The 20268-nt window shown below is 46.0% G+C and overlaps 1 protein-coding gene across 1 annotated transcript in view; it reads right to left on the bottom strand.

Moving 5' to 3' along the window:
* The window catches only part of LOC129823577 (ubiquitin carboxyl-terminal hydrolase 33-like), a 110015-nt gene that overhangs the window by 37598 nt on the left and 52149 nt on the right, over positions 1-20268 (bottom strand). Inside the window, exons 13-18 of the mRNA XM_055882417.1 lie at positions 18587-18759; positions 12870-12940; positions 10528-10561; positions 10342-10387; positions 5741-5921; positions 5318-5444 (exon numbers count right to left, since the gene is read on the bottom strand). Of these exons, the coding sequence (XP_055738392.1) occupies positions 5318-5444; positions 5741-5921; positions 10342-10387; positions 10528-10561; positions 12870-12940; positions 18587-18759 (632 nt within the window). The remainder of the gene's footprint in view (positions 1-5317; positions 5445-5740; positions 5922-10341; positions 10388-10527; positions 10562-12869; positions 12941-18586; positions 18760-20268) is intronic.

Here is a 20268-nt window from a genome sequence, read left to right as displayed (position 1 = left end):
CTAGAGGAGGAGGATGTAGTTATAATACCACTCCTAGAGGAGGAGGATGTAGTTATAATACCACTCCTAGAGGAGGAGGATGTAGTTATAATACCACTCCTAGAGGAGGAGGATGTAGTTATAATACCACTCCTAGAGGAGGAGGATGTAGTTATAATACCACTCCTAGAGGAGGAGGATGTAGTTATAATACCACTCCTAGAGGAGGAGGATGTAGTTATAATACCACTCCTAGAGGAGGAGGATGTAGTTATAATACCACTCCTAGAGGAGGAGGATGTAGTTATAATACCACTCCTAGAGGAGGAGGATGTAGTTATAATACCACTCCTAGAGGAGGAGGATGTAGTTATAATACCACTCCTAGAGGAGGAGGATGTAGTTATAATACCACTCCTAGAGGAGGAGGATGTAGTTATAATACCACTCCTAGAGGAGGAGGATGTAGTTATAATACCACTCCTAGAGGAGGAGGATGTAGTTATAATACCACTCCTAGAGGAGGAGGATGTAGTTATAATACCACTCCTAGAGGAGGAGGATGTAGTTATAATACCACTCCTAGAGGAGGAGGATGTAGTTATAATACCACTCCTAGAGGAGGAGGATGTAGTTATAATACCACTCCTAGAGGAGGAGGATGTAGTTATAATACCACTCCTAGAGGAGGAGGATGTAGTTATAATACCACTCCTAGAGGAGGAGGATGTAGTTATAATACCACTCCTAGAGGAGGAGGATGTAGTTATAATACCACTCCTAGAGGAGGAGGATGTAGTTATAATACCACTCCTAGAGGAGGAGGATGTAGTTATAATACCACTCCTAGAGGAGGAGGATGTAGTTATAATACCACTCCTAGAGGAGGAGGATGTAGTTATAATACCACTCCTAGAGGAGGAGGATGTAGTTATAATACCACTCCTAGAGGAGGAGGATGTAGTTATAATACCACTCCTAGAGGAGGAGGATGTAGTTATAATACCACTCCTAGAGGAGGAGGATGTAGTTATAATACCACTCCTAGAGGAGGAGGTGTAGTTATAATACCACTCCTAGAGGAGGAGGATGTAGTTATAATACCACTCCTAGAGGAGGAGGATGTAGTTATAATACCACTCCTAGAGGAGGAGGATGTAGTTATAATACCACTCCTAGAGGAGGAGGATGTAGTTATAATACCACTCCTAGAGGAGGAGGATGTAGTTATAATACCACTCCTAGAGGAGGAGGATGTAGTTATAATACCACTCCTAGAGGAGGAGGATGTAGTTATAATACCACTCCTAGAGGAGGAGGATGTAGTTATAATACCACTCCTAGAGGAGGAGGATGTAGTTATAATACCACTCCTAGAGGAGGAGGATGTAGTTATAATACCACTCCTAGAGGAGGAGGATGTAGTTATAATACCACTCCTAGAGGAGGAGGATGTAGTTATAATACCACTCCTAGAGGAGGAGGATGTAGTTATAATACCACTCCTAGAGGAGGAGGATGTAGTTATAATACCACTCCTAGAGGAGGAGGATGTAGTTATAATACCACTCCTAGAGGAGGAGGATGTAGTTATAATACCACTCCTAGAGGAGGAGGATGTAGTTATAATACCACTCCTAGAGGAGGAGGATGTAGTTATAATACCACTCCTAGAGGAGGAGGATGTAGTTATAATACCACTCCTAGAGGAGGAGGATGTAGTTATAATACCACTCCTAGAGGAGGAGGATGTAGTTATAATACCACTCCTAGAGGAGGAGGATGTAGTTATAATACCACTCCTAGAGGAGGAGGATGTAGTTATAATACCACTCCTAGAGGAGGAGGATGTAGTTATAATACCACTCCTAGAGGAGGAGGATGTAGTTATAATACCACTCCTAGAGGAGGAGGATGTAGTTATAATACCACTCCTAGAGGAGGAGGATGTAGTTATAATACCACTCCTAGAGGAGGAGGATGTAGTTATAATACCACTCCTAGAGGAGGAGGATGTAGTTATAATACCACTCCTAGAGGAGGAGGATGTAGTTATAATACCACTCCTAGAGGAGGAGGATGTAGTTATAATACCACTCCTAGAGGAGGAGGATGTAGTTATAATACCACTCCTAGAGGAGGAGGATGTAGTTATAATACCACTCCTAGAGGAGGAGGATGTAGTTATAATACCACTCCTAGAGGAGGAGGATGTAGTTATAATACCACTCCTAGAGGAGGAGGATGTAGTTATAATACCACTCCTAGAGGAGGAGGATGTAGTTATAATACCACTCCTAGAGGAGGAGGATGTAGTTATAATACCACTCCTAGAGGAGGACTTATAATACCACTCCTAGAGGATGTAGTTATAATACCACTCCTAGAGGAGGAGGATGTAGTTATAATACCACTCCTAGAGGAGGAGGATGTAGTTATAATACCACTCCTAGAGGAGGAGGATGTAGTTATAATACCACTCCTAGAGGAGGAGGATGTAGTTATAATACCACTCCTAGAGGAGGAGGATGTAGTTATAATACCACTCCTAGAGGAGGAGGATGTAGTTATAATACCACTCCTAGAGGAGGAGGATGTAGTTATAATACCACTCCTAGAGGAGGAGGATGTAGTTATAATACCACTCCTAGAGGAGGAGGATGTAGTTATAATACCACTCCTAGAGGAGGAGGATGTAGTTATAATACCACTCCTAGAGGAGGAGGATGTAGTTATAATACCACTCCTAGAGGAGGAGGATGTAGTTATAATACCACTCCTAGAGGAGGAGGATGTAGTTATAATACCACTCCTAGAGGAGGAGGATGTAGTTATAATACCACTCCTAGAGGAGGAGGATGTAGTTATAATACCACTCCTAGAGGAGGAGGATGTAGTTATAATACCACTCCTAGAGGAGGAGGATGTAGTTATAATACCACTCCTAGAGGAGGAGGATGTAGTTATAATACCACTCCTAGAGGAGGAGGATGTAGTTATAATACCACTCCTAGAGGAGGAGGATGTAGTTATAATACCACTCCTAGAGGAGGAGGATGTAGTTATAATACCACTCCTAGAGGAGGAGGATGTAGTTATAATACCACTCCTAGAGGAGGAGGATGTAGTTATAATACCACTCCTAGAGGAGGAGGATGTAGTTATAATACCACTCCTAGAGGAGGAGGATGTAGTTATAATACCACTCCTAGAGGAGGAGGATGTAGTTATAATACCACTCCTAGAGGAGGAGGATGTAGTTATAATACCACTCCTAGAGGAGGAGGATGTAGTTATAATACCACTCCTAGAGGAGGAGGATGTAGTTATAATACCACTCCTAGAGGAGGAGGATGTAGTTATAATACCACTCCTAGAGGAGGATGTAGTTATAATACCACTCCTAGAGGAGGATGTAGTTATAATACCACTCCTAGAGGAGGATGTAGTTATAATACCACTCCTAGAGGAGTGTAGTTATAATACCACTCCTAGAGGAGGAGGATGTAGTTATAATACCACTCCTAGAGGAGGAGGATGTAGTTATAATACCACTCCTAGAGGAGGAGGATGTAGTTATAATACCACTCCTAGAGGAGGAGGATGTAGTTATAATACCACTCCTAGAGGAGGAGGATGTAGTTATAATACCACTCCTAGAGGAGGAGGATGTAGTTATAATACCACTCCTAGAGGAGGAGGATGTAGTTATAATACCACTCCTAGAGGAGGAGGATGTAGTTATAATACCACTCCTAGAGGAGGAGGATGTAGTTATAATACCACTCCTAGAGGAGGAGGATGTAGTTATAATACCACTCCTAGAGGAGGAGGATGTAGTTATAATACCACTCCTAGAGGAGGAGGATGTAGTTATAATACCACTCCTAGAGGAGGAGGATGTAGTTATAATACCACTCCTAGAGGAGGAGGATGTAGTTATAATACCACTCCTAGAGGAGGAGGATGTAGTTATAATACCACTCCTAGAGGAGGAGGATGTAGTTATAATACCACTCCTAGAGGAGGAGGATGTAGTTATAATACCACTCCTAGAGGAGGAGGATGTAGTTATAATACCACTCCTAGAGGAGGAGGATGTAGTTATAATACCACTCCTAGAGGAGGAGGATGTAGTTATAATACCACTCCTAGAGGAGGAGGATGTAGTTATAATACCACTCCTAGAGGAGGAGGATGTAGTTATAATACCACTCCTAGAGGAGGAGGATGTAGTTATAATACCACTCCTAGAGGAGGAGGATGTAGTTATAATACCACTCCTAGAGGAGGAGGATGTAGTTATAATACCACTCCTAGAGGAGGAGGATGTAGTTATAATACCACTCCTAGAGGAGGAGGATGTAGTTATAATACCACTCCTAGAGGAGGAGGATGTAGTTATAATACCACTCCTAGAGGAGGAGGATGTAGTTATAATACCACTCCTAGAGGAGGAGGATGTAGTTATAATACCACTCCTAGAGGAGGAGGATGTAGTTATAATACCACTCCTAGAGGAGGAGGATGTAGTTATAATACCACTCCTAGAGGAGGAGGATGTAGTTATAATACCACTCCTAGAGGAGGAGGATGTAGTTATAATACCACTCCTAGAGGAGGAGGATGTAGTTATAATACCACTCCTAGAGGAGGAGGATGTAGTTATAATACCACTCCTAGAGGAGGGGGATGTAGTTATAATACCACTCCTAGAGGAGGAGGATGTAGTTATAATACCACTCCTAGAGGAGGAGGATGTAGTTATAATACCACTCCTAGAGGAGGAGGATGTAGTTATAATACCACTCCTAGAGGAGGAGGATGTAGTTATAATACCACTCCTAGAGGAGGAGGATGTAGTTATAATACCACTCCTAGAGGAGGATGATGTAGTTATAATACCACTCCTAGAGGAGGAGGATGTAGTTATAATACCACTCCTAGAGGAGGAGGATGTAGTTATAATACCACTCCTAGAGGAGGAGGATGTAGTTATAATACCACTCCTAGAGGAGGAGGATGTAGTTATAATACCACTCCTAGAGGAGGAGGATGTAGTTATAATACCACTCCTAGAGGAGGAGGATGTAGTTATAATACCACTCCTAGAGGAGGAGGATGTAGTTATAATACCACTCCTAGAGGAGGAGGATGTAGTTATAATACCACTCCTAGAGGAGGAGGATGTAGTTATAATACCACTCCTAGAGGAGGAGGATGTAGTTATAATACCACTCCTAGAGGAGGAGGATGTAGTTATAATACCACTCCTAGAGGAGGACTTATAATACCACTCCTAGGGTGTGTTGGTTATATGATATGCTGTTTGTCTTACTTGTAGAACAGGACGTAGGCCTCAGCGTTCTGGACGCAGGACTCTGACACCTCGGTAACGCTCTGGTCATCAAACTCATACCACAGGTTGTTCAGGTCATTCCTGCAGTAGGCTATGTAGTGACCACCTGGCGAGAGTAGGAGGAGGGAGCGGAGGAGGTTAGGGAGAGGAGGGAGAGGAGGAGGATAGGGAGAGGAGGGAGAGGAGGAGGATAGGGAGAGGAGGAGGAGGGAGGTTATCATGGGTTTTGCAAGATGAGAAAAGGATAACAATCCCCATGAAGTGTATTATTTTATAAAATGGTGAAAGCCCTCAAGGTCCACGCTAGAACAAGTTCTATCTGTCAATCCAGATCCCTCTGTCTACCTCCATAAGAACAGACCTTATCTCAGAGGGGGGGGTGTGGCCTGAACGAACACTCACTGCTGGCGGTGCCATGGTGACAGATGACGGACAGCAGGTCATAGGAGGTGGTGTGGGCGGAACTATCCTTGGCCAGGAAGGGCTGCAAGTCCAGGCCCTCCAATGGGAAGGAGACGTGAGTCCCGATCTTAGTGGAGAACATCAGCTCGTGTCTAAACCGCTTCAGGTGGATACACAAAATCTGGAAAGGGAATAAAAACAAATGATTTAATAATTATATTGAATTGAAAGTGTAACTGAATAATACTTTGCCTGGTTTAGTAGCAGGTAGCCTAGCGATTAGAGCGGTGGGCCACTAACCCGAAAGGTGGCTGGTTCGAATACCCGAGCCGACAAGGTGAAAAATCTGTAAGCAAAACATTTCAACCTAATTTGCTCCAGGGACGCCGTACTACTGCCCTGTAAAACAACACAATTCACTGCACCTGTCTGATGTATGTGACAATAAATCACACACACACACACACACACTCTTCACGGCCAAAAGTATGTAGACACCTGCTCGTCGAACATCTCATACAAAATCATGGAATATGGAGTTGGTCCTTCGTTGCTATAACAGCCTCCACTTTTCTTTCTTTGATGTTGGAGTCGGCGTTCCAATTCATCCCAAAGGTGTTTGATGGGGTTGAAGTCAGGGCTCTGTGCAGGGCAGTCAAGTTCTTCCACACTGATCTCGACAAACCATTTCTGCATGGACCTCGCTTTTTGCAAAGGGGCATTGTCATGCTGAAACAGGAAAGGGCCTTCCCCAAACTGTTGACACAAAGTTGGAAGCATAGAATAGTCTAGAATGACATTGTATGCTATAGCGTTAAGACCGGAACTAGGCCGAACTATGAAAAACAGCCCCAGACCATTATTCCTCCTCCACCAAACTTTACAGTTGGCACTATGCATTGGGGCAGGTAGCATTCTCCTGGCATCCGCCAAACCCAGATTCGTCCGTCGAACTGCCAGATGGTGTGAGCTACCACTTCGCCAAGCAGTTGTTGCTCCTCGACGTTTCCACCTCACAATAACAATAATAACAATAATAACTTAGATTTCACAGGGACATCTAGCTGGGCAGACATTTGACAAACTGACTTGTGCCATGTTGTAAATCCCTGAGGTCTTCAGTATGGGCCATTCTACTGCCAATGTTTGTCTATGGAGATTGCATGGCTGTGTGCTCAATTTTATACACGGTAGGTGGCCTAGTGGTTAGAGCGTTGGGCTAGTGGTTAGAGGCAGATGGCCTAGTGGTTAGAGCGTTGGACTAGTGGTTAGAGGCAGATGGCCTAGTGGTTAGAGCGTTGGACTAGTGGTTAGAGGCAGATGGCCTAGTGGTTAGAGCGTTGGACTAGTGGTTAGAGGCAGATGGCCTAGTGGTTAGAGGCAGGTAGCCTAGTGGTTAGAGGCAGGTGGCCTAGTGGTTAGAGGCAGGTGGCCTAGTGGTTAGAGGCAGATGGCCTAGTGGTTAGAGCGTTGGCCTAGTGGTTAGAGGCAGGTAGCCTAGTGGTTAGAGGCAGGTAGCCTAGTGGTTAGAGGCAGGTAGCCTAGTGGTTAGAGGCAGGTAGCCTAGTGGTTAGAGGCAGGTAGCCTAGTGGTTAGAGGCAGGTAGCCTAGTGGTTAGAGGCAGATGGCCTAGTGGTTAGAGCGTTGGACTAGTGGTTAGAGGCAGATGGCCTAGTGGTTAGAGGCAGGTAGCCTAGTGGTTAGAGGCAGGTGGCCTAGTGGTTAGAGGCAGGTGGCCTAGTGGTTAGAGGCAGGTAGCCTAGTGGTTAGAGGCAGATGGCCTAGTGGTTAGAGGCAGATGGCCTAGTGGTTAGAGCGTTGGACTAGTGGTTAGAGGCAGATGGCCTAGTGGTTAGAGGCAGGTAGCCTAGTGGTTAGAGGCAGGTAGCCTAGTGGTTAGAGGCAGGTAGCCTAGTGGTTAGAGGCAGGTAGCCTAGTGGTTAGAGGCAGGTAGCCTAGTGGTTAGAGGCAGGTGGACTAGTGGTTAGAGGCAGGTAGCCTAGTGGTTAGAGCGTTGGCCTAGTGGTTAGAGGCAGGTAGCCTAGTGGTTAGAGGCAGGTAGCCTAGTGGTTAGAGGCAGGTAGCCTAGTGGTTAGAGGCAGGTAGCCTAGTGGTTAGAGGCAGGTAGCCTAGTGGTTAGAGCGTTGGACTAGTGGTTAGAGGCAGATGGCCTAGTGGTTAGAGGCAGGTAGCCTAGTGGTTAGAGGCAGGTGGCCTAGTGGTTAGAGGCAGGTGGCCTAGTGGTTAGAGGCAGGTGGCCTAGTGGTTAGAGGCAGGTGGACTAGTGGTTAGAGGCAGGTGGCCTAGTGGTTAGAGCGTTGGACTAGTGGTTAGAGGCAGATGGCCTAGTGGTTAGAGGCAGGTAGCCTAGTGGTTAGAGGCAGATGGCCTAGTGGTTAGAGGCAGGTATCCTAGTGGTTAGAGGCAGGTAGCCTAGTGGTTAGAGGCAGATGGCCTAGTGGTTAGAGCGTTGGACTAGTGGTTAGAGGCAGATGGCCTAGTGGTTAGAGGCAGGTAGCCTAGTGGTTAGAGGCAGGTGGCCTAGTGGTTAGAGGCAGGTAGCCTAGTGGTTAGAGGCAGATGGCCTAGTGGTTAGAGGCAGATGGCCTAGTGGTTAGAGGCAGGTGGCCTAGTGGTTAGAGGCAGGTGGCCTAGTGGTTAGAGGCAGGTGGCCTAGTGGTTAGAGGCAGGTGGACTAGTGGTTAGAGGCAGGTGGACTAGTGGTTAGAGCGTTGGACTAGTAACCGAAAGGTTGCAAGGTCGAATCCAAGAGCTGACAAGGTAAAAATCTGTTGTTCTGCCCCTGAACAAGGCAGTTAACCCACCGTTTCTAGGCCGTCATTGAAAATAAGAATTTGTTCTTAACTGACTTGCCTAGAAATATAAAGGTTAAATTAAAATATAAAAATGCACCTGTCAGCAACGTGTGTGGCTGAAATTGAACCCACTAATTTGAAGGGGTGTCCGCATACTTTTGGCCATGTAGTGTATATACAGCTCATTCTGAAAGTATTCAGACCCCTTCACTTTTTCCACATTTTGTTACGTTACAACCTTATTCTAAAATATATATATTTTTGTCCTCATCAATCTACACACACACAAAATTACAAAGCAAAAACAGGATTTTAGAAATGTTTGCAAATGTATAATTTTTAAAAACTGAAATATCACATTTACATAAGTATTCAGACCCTTTACTCAGTACTTTGTTGAAGCACCTTTGGCAGTGATTACAGCCTTGAGTCTTCTTGGGTATGACGCTACAAGCTTGGCACACCTGTATTTGGGGAGTTTCTCCCATTCTTCTCTGCAGATCCTCTCAAGCTCTGTCAGGTTGGATGGGGAGCGTCGCTGCACAGCTATTTTCAGGTGTCTCCAGAGATGTTCGATCAGGTTCAAGTCCGGGCTCTGGCTGGGCCACTCGAAGACTTGTCCTGAAACCACTCCTGCATTGTCTTGGTTGTGTGCTTAGGGTAGTTGTCCTGCTGGAAGGTGAACCTTCACTCTGGAGCAGGTTTTCATCAAGCATCTCTCTGTCCCTTGCTCCATTCATCTTTCCCTCGATTATAACTAGTCTCAGGCCCTGAAACTAAAAAACATCCCCACAGCATGATGCTGCCACCACCATGCTTCACAGGAGGGATGGTGCCAGGTTTCCTCCAGATGTGAGGCTTGGAATTCAGGCCAAAGTGTTCAATCTTGGTTTCATCAGACCAGAGATTCTTGTGTCTTTTGGCAAACTCCAAGCGGGCTGTCATGTGCTGCAGAGATGGTTGTCCTTCTGGAAGGTTTTCCCATCTCCACAGAGGAACTTTGGAGCTCTGTCAGAGTGACTATCGGGTTCTTGGTCACCTCCCTGACAAAGGCCCTTCTCCCCCGATTGCTCAGTTTGGCCGGGTGGCCAGCTCTAGGAAGAGTCTTGGTGGTCCCAATGTCTCTGAGCTCTACGAACAACTCCTTCAACCTCATGGCTTGGTTTTTGCTCTGACATGCACTGTCAACTGTGGGACCTTATATAGACAGGTGTGTGCCTTTCCAAATCATGTCCAATCAATTGAATTCACCACAGGTGGACTCCAATCAAGTTGTAGAAACATCTCAAGGATGATCAATGGAAACAGGATACATCTGAGCTCAATTTCCAGTCTCATAGCAAAGGGTCTGAATACTTATGTAAATAAGATATTTCAGTTTATTTATTTTATTCTAAAAACCTGTTTTCGCTTTGTCATGACGGGGTATTGTGATGTCATGACGGGGTATTGTGATGTCATGAAGGGGTATTGTGATGTCATGATGGGGTATTGTGATGTCATGATGGGGTATTGTGATGTCATGATGGGGTATTGTGATGTCATGATGGGGTATTGTGTGTAGATTGATGAGGAAAATAAACTATTTAATCAATTTAAGAATAAGGCTGGAACGTAAATTTTGTTGGGGGAAAAAGTCAAGGGGGTCTGAAAACTTTCCAAATGCGCTGTATATACTGTAATATCAGTAATATCAGCTGTAATATCAATAATATCAGCTGTAATATCAGTAATATCAGCTGTAATATGAGCCTCGTGGCTTTTCTAAAGTGTTTGAACACTCACCTCTGGTACACTCTGAACTTTGCAGAATTTCACTCCATTCCGTAATCTAGCAGAGAAAAAAACAGTCTTTATTAAATCTTTATTCATGTTTCCTGAGTTAAACCATGAAGGAGTTCTATTCAGTCATCTATGTAATGATTTACATATCATTTTGTTAATGGGAGGGGGGGGTGTTCAGGTACTCACTTTTTGCATTTCTCACAGCTGTACATGTTGTCACCTAAGAAACAACACAGTTAGTAACGCTCTGAACAGGTACCAGAGACCTCTAGCATCATGGTACAGAGAGAGAGACAGTCAGTAACGCTCTGAACAGGTACCAGAGACCTCAAGCATCACGGTACAGAGAGAGAGACAGTCAGTAACGCTCTGAACAGGTACCAGAGACCTCAAGCATCACGGTACAGAGAGAGACAGTAACACTCTGAACAGGTACCAGAGACCTCAAGCATCACGGTACAGAGAGAGACAGTCAGTAACACTCTGAACAGGTACCAGAGACCTCAAGCATCACGATACAGAGAGAGAGACAGTCAGTAACCCTCTGAACAGGTACCAGAGACCTCTAGCATCACGGTACAGAGAGAGACAGTCAGTAACACTCTGAACAGGTACCAGAGACCTCAAGCATCACGGTACAGAGAGAGACAGTAACACTCTGAACAGGTACCAGAGACCTCAAGCATCACGGTACAGAGAGAGACAGTAACACTCTGAACAGGTACCAGAGACCTCAAGCATCACGGTACAGAGACAGTCAGTAACCCTCTGAACAGGTACCAGAGACCTCTAGCATCACGGTACAGAGAGAGACAGTCAGTAACCCTCTGAACAGGTACCAGAGACCTCAAGCATCACGGTACAGAGAGAGAGACAGTCAGTAACCCTCTGAACAGGTACCAGAGACCTCAAGCATCACGGTACAGAGAGAGACAGTCAGTAACACTCTGAACAGGTACCAGAGACCTCAAGCATCACGGTACAGAGAGAGACAGTCAGTAACACTCTGAACAGGTACCAGAGACCTCAAGCATCACGGTACAGAGAGAGACAGTCAGTAACCCTCTGAACAGGTACCAGAGACCTCAAGCATCACGGTACAGAGAGAGACAGTAACACTCTGAACAGGTACCAGAGACCTCTAGCATCACGGTACAGAGAGAGACAGTCAGTAACACTCTGAACAGGTACCAGAGACCTCAAGCATCACGGTACAGAGACAGTCAGTAACACTCTGAACAGGTACCAGAGACCTCAAGCATCACGGTACAGAGAGAGACAGTCAGTAACACTCTGAACAGGTACCAGAGACCTCAAGCATCACGGTACAGAGAGAGACAGTCAGTAACACTCTGAACAGGTACCAGAGACCTCAAGCATCACGGTACAGAGAGAGAGACAGTCAGTAACCCTCTGAACAGGTACCAGAGACCTCTAGCATCACGGTACAGAGAGAGACAGTCAGTAACACTCTGAACAGGTACCAGAGACCTCTAGCATCACGGCAGAGAGAGAGACAGTCAGTAACACTCTGAACAGGTACCAGAGACCTCAAGCATCACGGTACAGAGACAGTCAGTAACACTCTGAACAGGTACCAGAGACCTCTAGCATCACGGCAGAGAGAGAGACAGTCAGTAACCCTCTGAACAGGTACCAGAGACCTCAAGCATCACGGTACAGAGACAGACAGTCAGTAACCCTCTGAACAGGTACCAGAGACCTCTAGCATCACGGTACAGAGAGAGACAGTCAGTAACCCTCTGAACAGGTACCAGAGACCTCTAGCATCACGGTACAGAGAGAGACAGTCAGTAACCCTCTGAACAGGTACCAGAGACCTCAAGCATCACGGTACAGAGAGAGAGACAGTCAGTAACCCTCTGAACAGGTACCAGAGACCTCAAGCATCACGGTACAGAGAGAGACAGTCAGTAACCCTCTGAACAGGTACCAGAGACCTCAAGCATCACGGCACAGAGAGAGACAGTCAGTAACACTCTGAACAGGTACCAGAGACCTCAAGCATCACGGTACAGAGAGAGAGACAGTCAGTAACCCTCTGAACAGGTACCAGAGACCTCTAGCATCACGGTACAGAGAGAGACAGTCAGTAACACTCTGAACAGGTACCAGAGACCTCAAGCATCACGGTACAGAGAGAGACAGTCAGTAACGCTCTGAACAGGTACCAGAGACCTCAAGCATCACGGTACAGAGAGAGACAGTCAGTAACACTCTGAACAGGTACCAGAGACCTCAAGCATCACGGTACAGAGAGAGACAGTAACACTCTGAACAGGTACCAGAGACCTCTAGCATCACGGTACAGAGAGAGACAGTCAGTAACGCTCTGAACAGGTACCAGAGACCTCTAGCATCATGGTACAGAGAGAGACAGTCAGTAACACTCTGAACAGGTACCAGAGACCTCAAGCATCACGGTACAGAGAGAGACAGTAACACTCTGAACAGGTACCAGAGACCTCAAGCATCACGGTACAGAGAGAGACAGTCAAGGTCCTCACCTTTCAGCTCGTCTCTGGTGAAGAAGGCAGCCAGACAGTCCTGTAAGGTCACCACAGGACCCCACCACCAGCTGGAACACAAGGACATAATCACAAGAGTTTTACTGTCAACAGAATAGACACAACTCACTGATGGCTCCTACCAGGGTTGGGTTCAATTCCACTTCAATTCAGGAAGTACACTAAAATTCCAATTCCCTTAAACACTTTGCATTTGTATTGAAGTGTTTTTTATTTATTGGAATTGAAATGGAATTGACCCCAACCCTGACTCCTACTAACAATGTGTTAGACTTATTCAGATAGCAGCCGATAAGACAGCTATCGGCCAATTTTTTTCTTGGGTCACTATAACTATATCTATTTTGCCAATTGGATTGGTCCCCTCTACCACACGGAACCGCACTAATCTACCGACGGAAACGCCGTAGATTAGTGGCTAAAAACTCCATCCTCTGCCAGCTTGCTACGCATGGCCCCGGGCTAGATGTCTGAATCGCCATTTCTCTACGGCTGGCCATGCTTTCCACCTGGCTACCCCTTACCCCGGTCAACAGCACTGCACCCCCCACAGCAACTCGCCCAAGCCTTCCCCATTTCTCCTTCTCCCAAATCTGATGTTCTGAAAGAGCTGCAAAATCTGGACCCCTACAAATCTGCCGGGCTAGACAATGGACCCTCTCTTTCTAAAATGATCTGCTGAAATTGTTGCCACCCCTATTACTAGCCTGTTCAACCTCTCTTTCGTGTCGTCTGAGATTCCCAAAGATTGGAAAGCTGCCGTGGTCATCCCCCTCTTCAAGGGGGACAAACACTCTAGACCCTAACTGCTACAGACCTATATCTATCCTACCCTGCCTTTCTAACGTCTTCGAAAGCCAAGTCAACAAACAGATTACCGACCATTTCGAATCCCACCGTACCTTCTCCGCTATGCAATCTGATTTCCGAGGTGGTCATGGGTGCACCTCAGCCACGCTCAAGGTCCTAAACGATATCTTAACCGCCATCGATAAGAAACAATACTGTGCAGCCGTATTCATTGACCTGGCCAAGGCTTTCGATTCTGTCAATCACCACATCCTCATCAGCAGACTCAATAGCCTTGGTTTCTCAAATGATTGCCTCGCCTGGTTCACCAACTACTTCTCAGACAGAGTTCAGTGTGTCAAATCGGAGGGCCTGTTGTCCGGACCTCTGGCAGTCTCTATGGGGGTGCCACAGGGTTCAATTCTTGGACCGACTCTTCTCTGTATACATCAATGATGTCGCTCTTGCTGCTGGTGAGTCTCTGATCCACCTCCACGTAGACAACACCATTCTGTATACATCTGATGCCCTTCTTTGGACACTGTGTTAACTAACCTCCAGTCGAGCTTCAATGCCATACAACTCTCCTTCCGTGGCCTCCAACTGCTCTTAAATACAAGTAAAACTAAATGCATGCTCTTAAACTGATCGCTGCCTGCACCCGCCCGCCCGTCTAGCATCACCACTCTGGACGGCTCTGACTTAGAATATGTGGACAACTATAAATACCTAGGTGTCTGGTTAGACTGTAAACTCTCCTTCCAGACTGACATTAAGCATCTCCAATCCAAAGTTACATCTATAATTGGCTTCCTATATCGCAACAAAGCCTCCTTCACTCATGCTGCCAAACATACCCTCGTAAAACTGACTATCCTACCGATCCTCCACTTCGGCGATGTCATTTACAAAATAGCCTCCAACACTCTACTCAGCAACTTGGATGCAGTCTGTCACAGTGCCATCCGTTTTGTCACCAAAGCCCCATATACTACCCACCACTGCGATCTGTATGCTCTCGTTGGCTGGCCCTCGCTTCATATTCGTCACCAAACCCACTGGCTCCAGGTCATCTATAAGTCTTTGCTAGGTAAAGCCCCACCTTATCTCAGCTCACTGGTCACCATAGCAACACCCACCCGTAGCACGCGCTCCAGCAGGTATATCTCACTGGTCACCATAGCAACACCCACCCGTAGCACGCGCTCCAGCAGGTATATTTCACTGGTCATCCCAAAGCCAACACTTCCTTTGGCCGCCTTTCCTTCCAGTTCTCTGCTGCCAACGATTGGAAAGAATTGTAAAAATCACTGAAGCTGGAGACTCAAATCTCCCTCTCTAACTTTAAGCACCAGCTATCAGAGCAGCTCACTGATCACTGTACCTGTACACAGCCAATCTGTAAATAGCCCAACCAACTACCTCATCCCCTTATTATTTACCCTCTTGCACCCCAGTATCTCTACTTGCACATCATCATCTGCACATCTATCACTCCAGTATTAATGCTAAATTGTAATTATTTTCACCTCTATGGCCTATTTATTGCTTATCTCCCTACTCTTCTACATTTGCACACACTGTATATAGATTTTTCTATATATTTAATTTTACGGAAAGCCACAGGCACACTCGAACATTTCGACATCATTTACAAACGAAGCATTTGTGTTTAGTGAGTCCACCAGATCAGAGGCAGTAGGGATGACCAGGGATGTTCTCTGTTTAATGAGTCCTCCAGATCAGAGACAGTAGGGATGACCAGGGATGTTCTCTGTTTAGTGAGTCCTCCAGATCAGAGGCAGTAGTGATGACCAGGGATGTTCTCTGTTTAGTGAGTCCACCAGATCAGAGGCAGTAGGGATGACCAGGGATGTTCTCTGTTTAGTGAGTCCTCCAGATCAGAGGCAGTAGGGATGACCAGGGATGTTCTCTGTTTAGTGAGTCCACCAGATCAGAGGCAGTAGTGATGACCAGGGATGTTCTCTGTTTAGTGAGTCCTCCAGATCAGAGGCAGTAGGGATGACCAGGGATGTTCTCTGTTTAGTGAGTCCTCCAGATCAGAGGCAGTAGGGACGACCAGGGATGTTCTCTGTTTAGTGAGTCCTCCAGATCAGAGGCAGTAGGGATGACCAGGGATGTTCTCTGTTTAGTGAGTCCTCCAGATCAGAGGCAGTAGGAATGACCAGGAATGTTCTCTGTTTAGTGAGTCCTCCAGATCAGAGACAGTAGGGATGACCTGGGATGTTCTCTGTTTAGTGAGTCCTCCAGATCAGAGACAGTAGGGATGACCTGGGATGTTCTCTGTTTAGTGAGTCCTCCAGATCAGAGGCAGTAGGGATGACCAGGGATGTTCTCTGTTTAGTGAGTCCACCAGATCAGAGGCAGTAGTGATGACCAGGGATGTTCTCTGTTTAGTGAGTCCTCCAGATCAGTGGCAGTAGGGATGACCAGGGATGTTCTCTGTTTAGTGAGTCCTCCAGATCAGAGGCAGTAGGGGTGACCAGGGATGTTCTCTGTTTAGTGAGTCCACCAGATCAGAGGCAGTAGGGGTGACCAGGGATGTTCTCTGTTTAGTGAGTCCTCCAGATCAGAGACAGTAGGGATGACCAGGGATGTTCTCTGTTTAGTGAGTCCTCCAGATCAGAGGCAGTAGGGACGACCAGGGATGTTCTCTGTTTAGTGAGTCCACCAGATCAGAGGCAGTAGTGATGACCAGGGATGTTCTCTGTTTAGTGAGTCCTCCAGATCAGTGGCAGTAGGGATGACCAGGGATGTTCTCTGTTTAGTGAGTCCACCAGATCAGAGGCAGTAGGGGTGACCAGGGATGTTCTCTGTTTAGTGAGTCCACCAGATCAGAGGCAGTAGGGATGACCAGGGATGTTCTCTGTTTAGTGAGTCCTCCAGATCAGAGGCAGTAGGGATGACCAGGGATGTTCCCTGTTTAGTGAGTCCACCAGATCAGAGGCAGTAGTGATGACCAGGGATGTTCTATGTTTAGTGAGTCCACCAGATCAGAGGCAGTAGGGATGACCAGGGATGTTCTCTGTTTAGTGAGTCCACCAGATCAGAGGCAGTAGTGATGACCAGGGATGTTCTCTGTTTAGTGAGTCCACCAGATCAGACGCAGTAGGGATGACCAGGGATGTTCCCTGTTTAGTGAGTCCTCCAGATCAGAGACAGTAGGGATGACCAGGGATGTTCTCTGTTTAGTGAGTCCTCCAGATCAGAGGCAGTAGGGATGACCAGGGATGTTCTCTGTTTAGTGAGTCCACCAGATCAGAGGCAGTAGGGATGACCAGGGATGTTCTCTGTTTAGTGAGTCCTCCAGATCAGAGGCAGTAGGGATGACCAGGGATGTTCTCTGTTTAGTGAGTCCACCAGATCAGAGGCAGTAGTGATGACCAGGGATGTTCTCTGTTTAGTGAGTCCACCAGATCAGACGCAGTAGGGATGAGCAGGGATGTTCCCTGTTTAGTGAGTCCTCCAGATCAGAGACAGTAGGGATGACCAGGGATGTTCTCTGTTTAGTGAGTCCACCAGATCAGAGGCTAGTAGGGATGACCAGGGATGTTCTCTGTTTAGTGAGTCCTCCAGATCAGAGGCAGTAGGGATGACCAGGGATGTTCTCTGTTTAGTGAGTCCTCCAGATCAGAGGCAGTAGGAATGACCAGGAATGTTCTCTGTTTAGTGAGTCCTCCAGATCAGAGACAGTAGGGATGACCTGGGATGTTCTCTGTTTAGTGAGTCCTCCAGATCAGAGACAGTAGGGATGACCTGGGATGTTCTCTGTTTAGTGAGTCCTCCAGATCAGAGGCAGTAGGGATGACCAGGGATGTTCTCTGTTTAGTGAGTCCTCCAGATCAGAGGCAGTAGGGATGACCAGGGACGTTCTCTGTTTAGTGAGTCCTCCAGATCAGAGGCAGTAGGGATGACCAGGGATGTTCTCTGTTTAGTGAGTCCACCAGATCAGAGGCTAGAAGGGATGGCCAGGGATGTTCTCTGTTTAGTGAGTCCACCAGATCAGAGGCAGTAGTGATGACCAGGGATGTTCTCTGTTTAGTGAGTCCACCAGATCAGAGGCAGTAGGGATGACCAGGGATGTTCTCTGTTTAGTGAGTCCACCAGATCAGAGGCAGTAGGGATGACCAGGGATGTTCTCTGTTTAGTGAGTCCTCCAGATCAGAGGCAGTAGGGATGACCAGGGATGTTCTCTGTTTAGTGAGTCCACCAGATCAGAGGCAGTAGGGATGACCAGGGATGTTCTCTGTTTAGTGAGTCCACCAGATCAGAGGCAGTAGTGATGACCAGGGATGTTCTCTGTTTAGTGAGTCCTCCAGATCAGAGGCAGTAGGGATGACCAGGGATGTTCTGTTAATAAGTGCGTGAATTTGACTATTTTCCTGTCCTGCTAAGTATTAAAAATGTAACGAGTACTTTTGGATGTCAAGGAAAATGTATGGAGTAAAAAGTACAATATTTTCTCAAGGAATGTAGTGAAGTAAAAGTAAAAGTAGTCAAAAATATTAATTGTAAAGTACAGATTCCCCTTAAAATGTATTTTTACATTAAGTACTTTACACCACAGCTGGAGACTATCCACTATAGAAGTGGTAAGGAAGTGTGTGTTGGAGACATAGGGCCTGACATGACTGATCTGTATGGCTTGTCACATCATTCATATCCTTATGACGTTATAGGATGCAGTGCCCTAGACCACTGCGCCACCCGGGAGGTCAACTTAAGGTCAACGTTATGGGATATTATATTAGTTATTAGATATTAGTTGATATGTTACTGAACATGTTAGTATTTTATTTTATTTTTTATTTTTTATTATTCATCCATAACACTGATCAGGTGTTATTGACGTACTGTAATAACATTCTGTATACAATATAACAAACCTCTTGATGTATTCCATGACGAAGGCGACCCATCCCTGGGCTGCGTAGGCCTCTCCACAGGAGCCGGCCTTGATCAGACACGTCTGATGGGAGGAGGAGTGGAGTTTAGCCAGGTCCTCCTTGCCTGGGATGGGCAGGGACAGGTCCTGGAAGTTCTCGAGGGTCACTGACACCTGGAGGGAAGAGTGATAGGTTATTATGAGATGGAAAGAACGAGACAGAATCGCATTAATGGAAAACAAAGGCTGTGCTGAGGGAAGGCCTGGTTGTTGCTAGATACGTTCCAGTTGCATCGAGGACAATCCTAACCCTTTACCCAACCTTAACCTAATTATCCAAACCCTTTACCCAACCTTAACCTAATTATCCAAACCCTTTACCCAACCTTAACCTAATTATCCAAACCCTTTACCCAACCTTAACCTAATTAGCCTAACCCTTTACCCAACCTTAACCTAATTACCCTAACCCTTTACCCAACCTTAACCTAATTATCCTAACCTGCTACGTTCATTAGCCTAACCCTTTACCCAACCTTAACCTAATTACCCTAACCCTTTACCCAACCTTAACCTAATTCTCCTACCCTGCTACGTTCATTAGCCTAACCCTTTACCCAACCTTAACCTAATTCTCCTACCCTGCTACGTTCATTAGCCTAACCCTTTACCCAACCTTAACCTAATTATCCTACCCTGCTACGTTCATTAGCCTAACCCTTTACCCAACCTTAACATAATTATCCTAACCTGCTACGTTAATTCTTCTAACCTGCTACGTTCATTATCCTAACCTGCTACGTTCATTATTCTAACCTGCTACGTTCATTATCCTAACCTGCTACGTTCATTATCCTAACCTGCTACTTTCATTATCCTAACCTGCTACGTTCATTATTCTAACATGCTACGTTCATTATCCTAACCTGCTACGTTCATTATCCTAACCTGCTACGTTCATTATCCTACCCTGATACGTTCATTATCCTACCCTGATACGTTCATTATCCTAACCGGCTACGTTCATTATCCTAACCGGCTACGTTCATTATCCTAACCGGCTACGTTCATTATCCTAACCGGCTACGTTCATTATCCTAACCGGCTACGTTCATTATCCTAACCGGCTACGTTCAGTATCCTAACCGGCTACGTTCAGTATCCTAACCGGCTACGTTCATTATCCTAACCTGCTACGTTCATTATCCTAACCTGCTACGTTCATTATCCTAACCTGCTACGTTCATTATCCTAACCTGCTACGTTCATTATCCTAACCGGTTACGTTCATTATCCTAACCTGCTACGTTCATTATCCTAACCGGTTACGTTCATTATCCTAACCGGCTACGTTCATTATCCTAACCGGCTACGTTCATTATCCTAACCGGCTACGTTCATTATCCTAACCGGCTACGTTCATTATCCTAACCTGCTACGTTCATTATCCTAACCTGCTACGTTCATTATCCTAACCTGCTAGGTTCATTATCCTAACCTGCTAGGTTCATTATCCTAACCTGCTAGGTTCATTATCCTAACCGGCTACGTTCATTATCCTAACCGGCTACGTTCATTATCCTAACCGGCTACGTTCATTATCCTAACCGGCTACGTTCATTATCCTAACCGGCTACGTTCATTATCCTAACCTGCTACGTTCATTATCCTAACCTGCTACGT

The sequence above is a fragment of the Salvelinus fontinalis genome, chromosome 26, assembly GCF_029448725.1.
Source record: "Salvelinus fontinalis isolate EN_2023a chromosome 26, ASM2944872v1, whole genome shotgun sequence".
Classification (NCBI taxonomy): domain Eukaryota; kingdom Metazoa; phylum Chordata; class Actinopteri; order Salmoniformes; family Salmonidae; genus Salvelinus; species Salvelinus fontinalis.
Note: the sequence above shows the minus strand (reverse complement) of the source record. Positions and strands in the feature narration are given on the sequence as shown.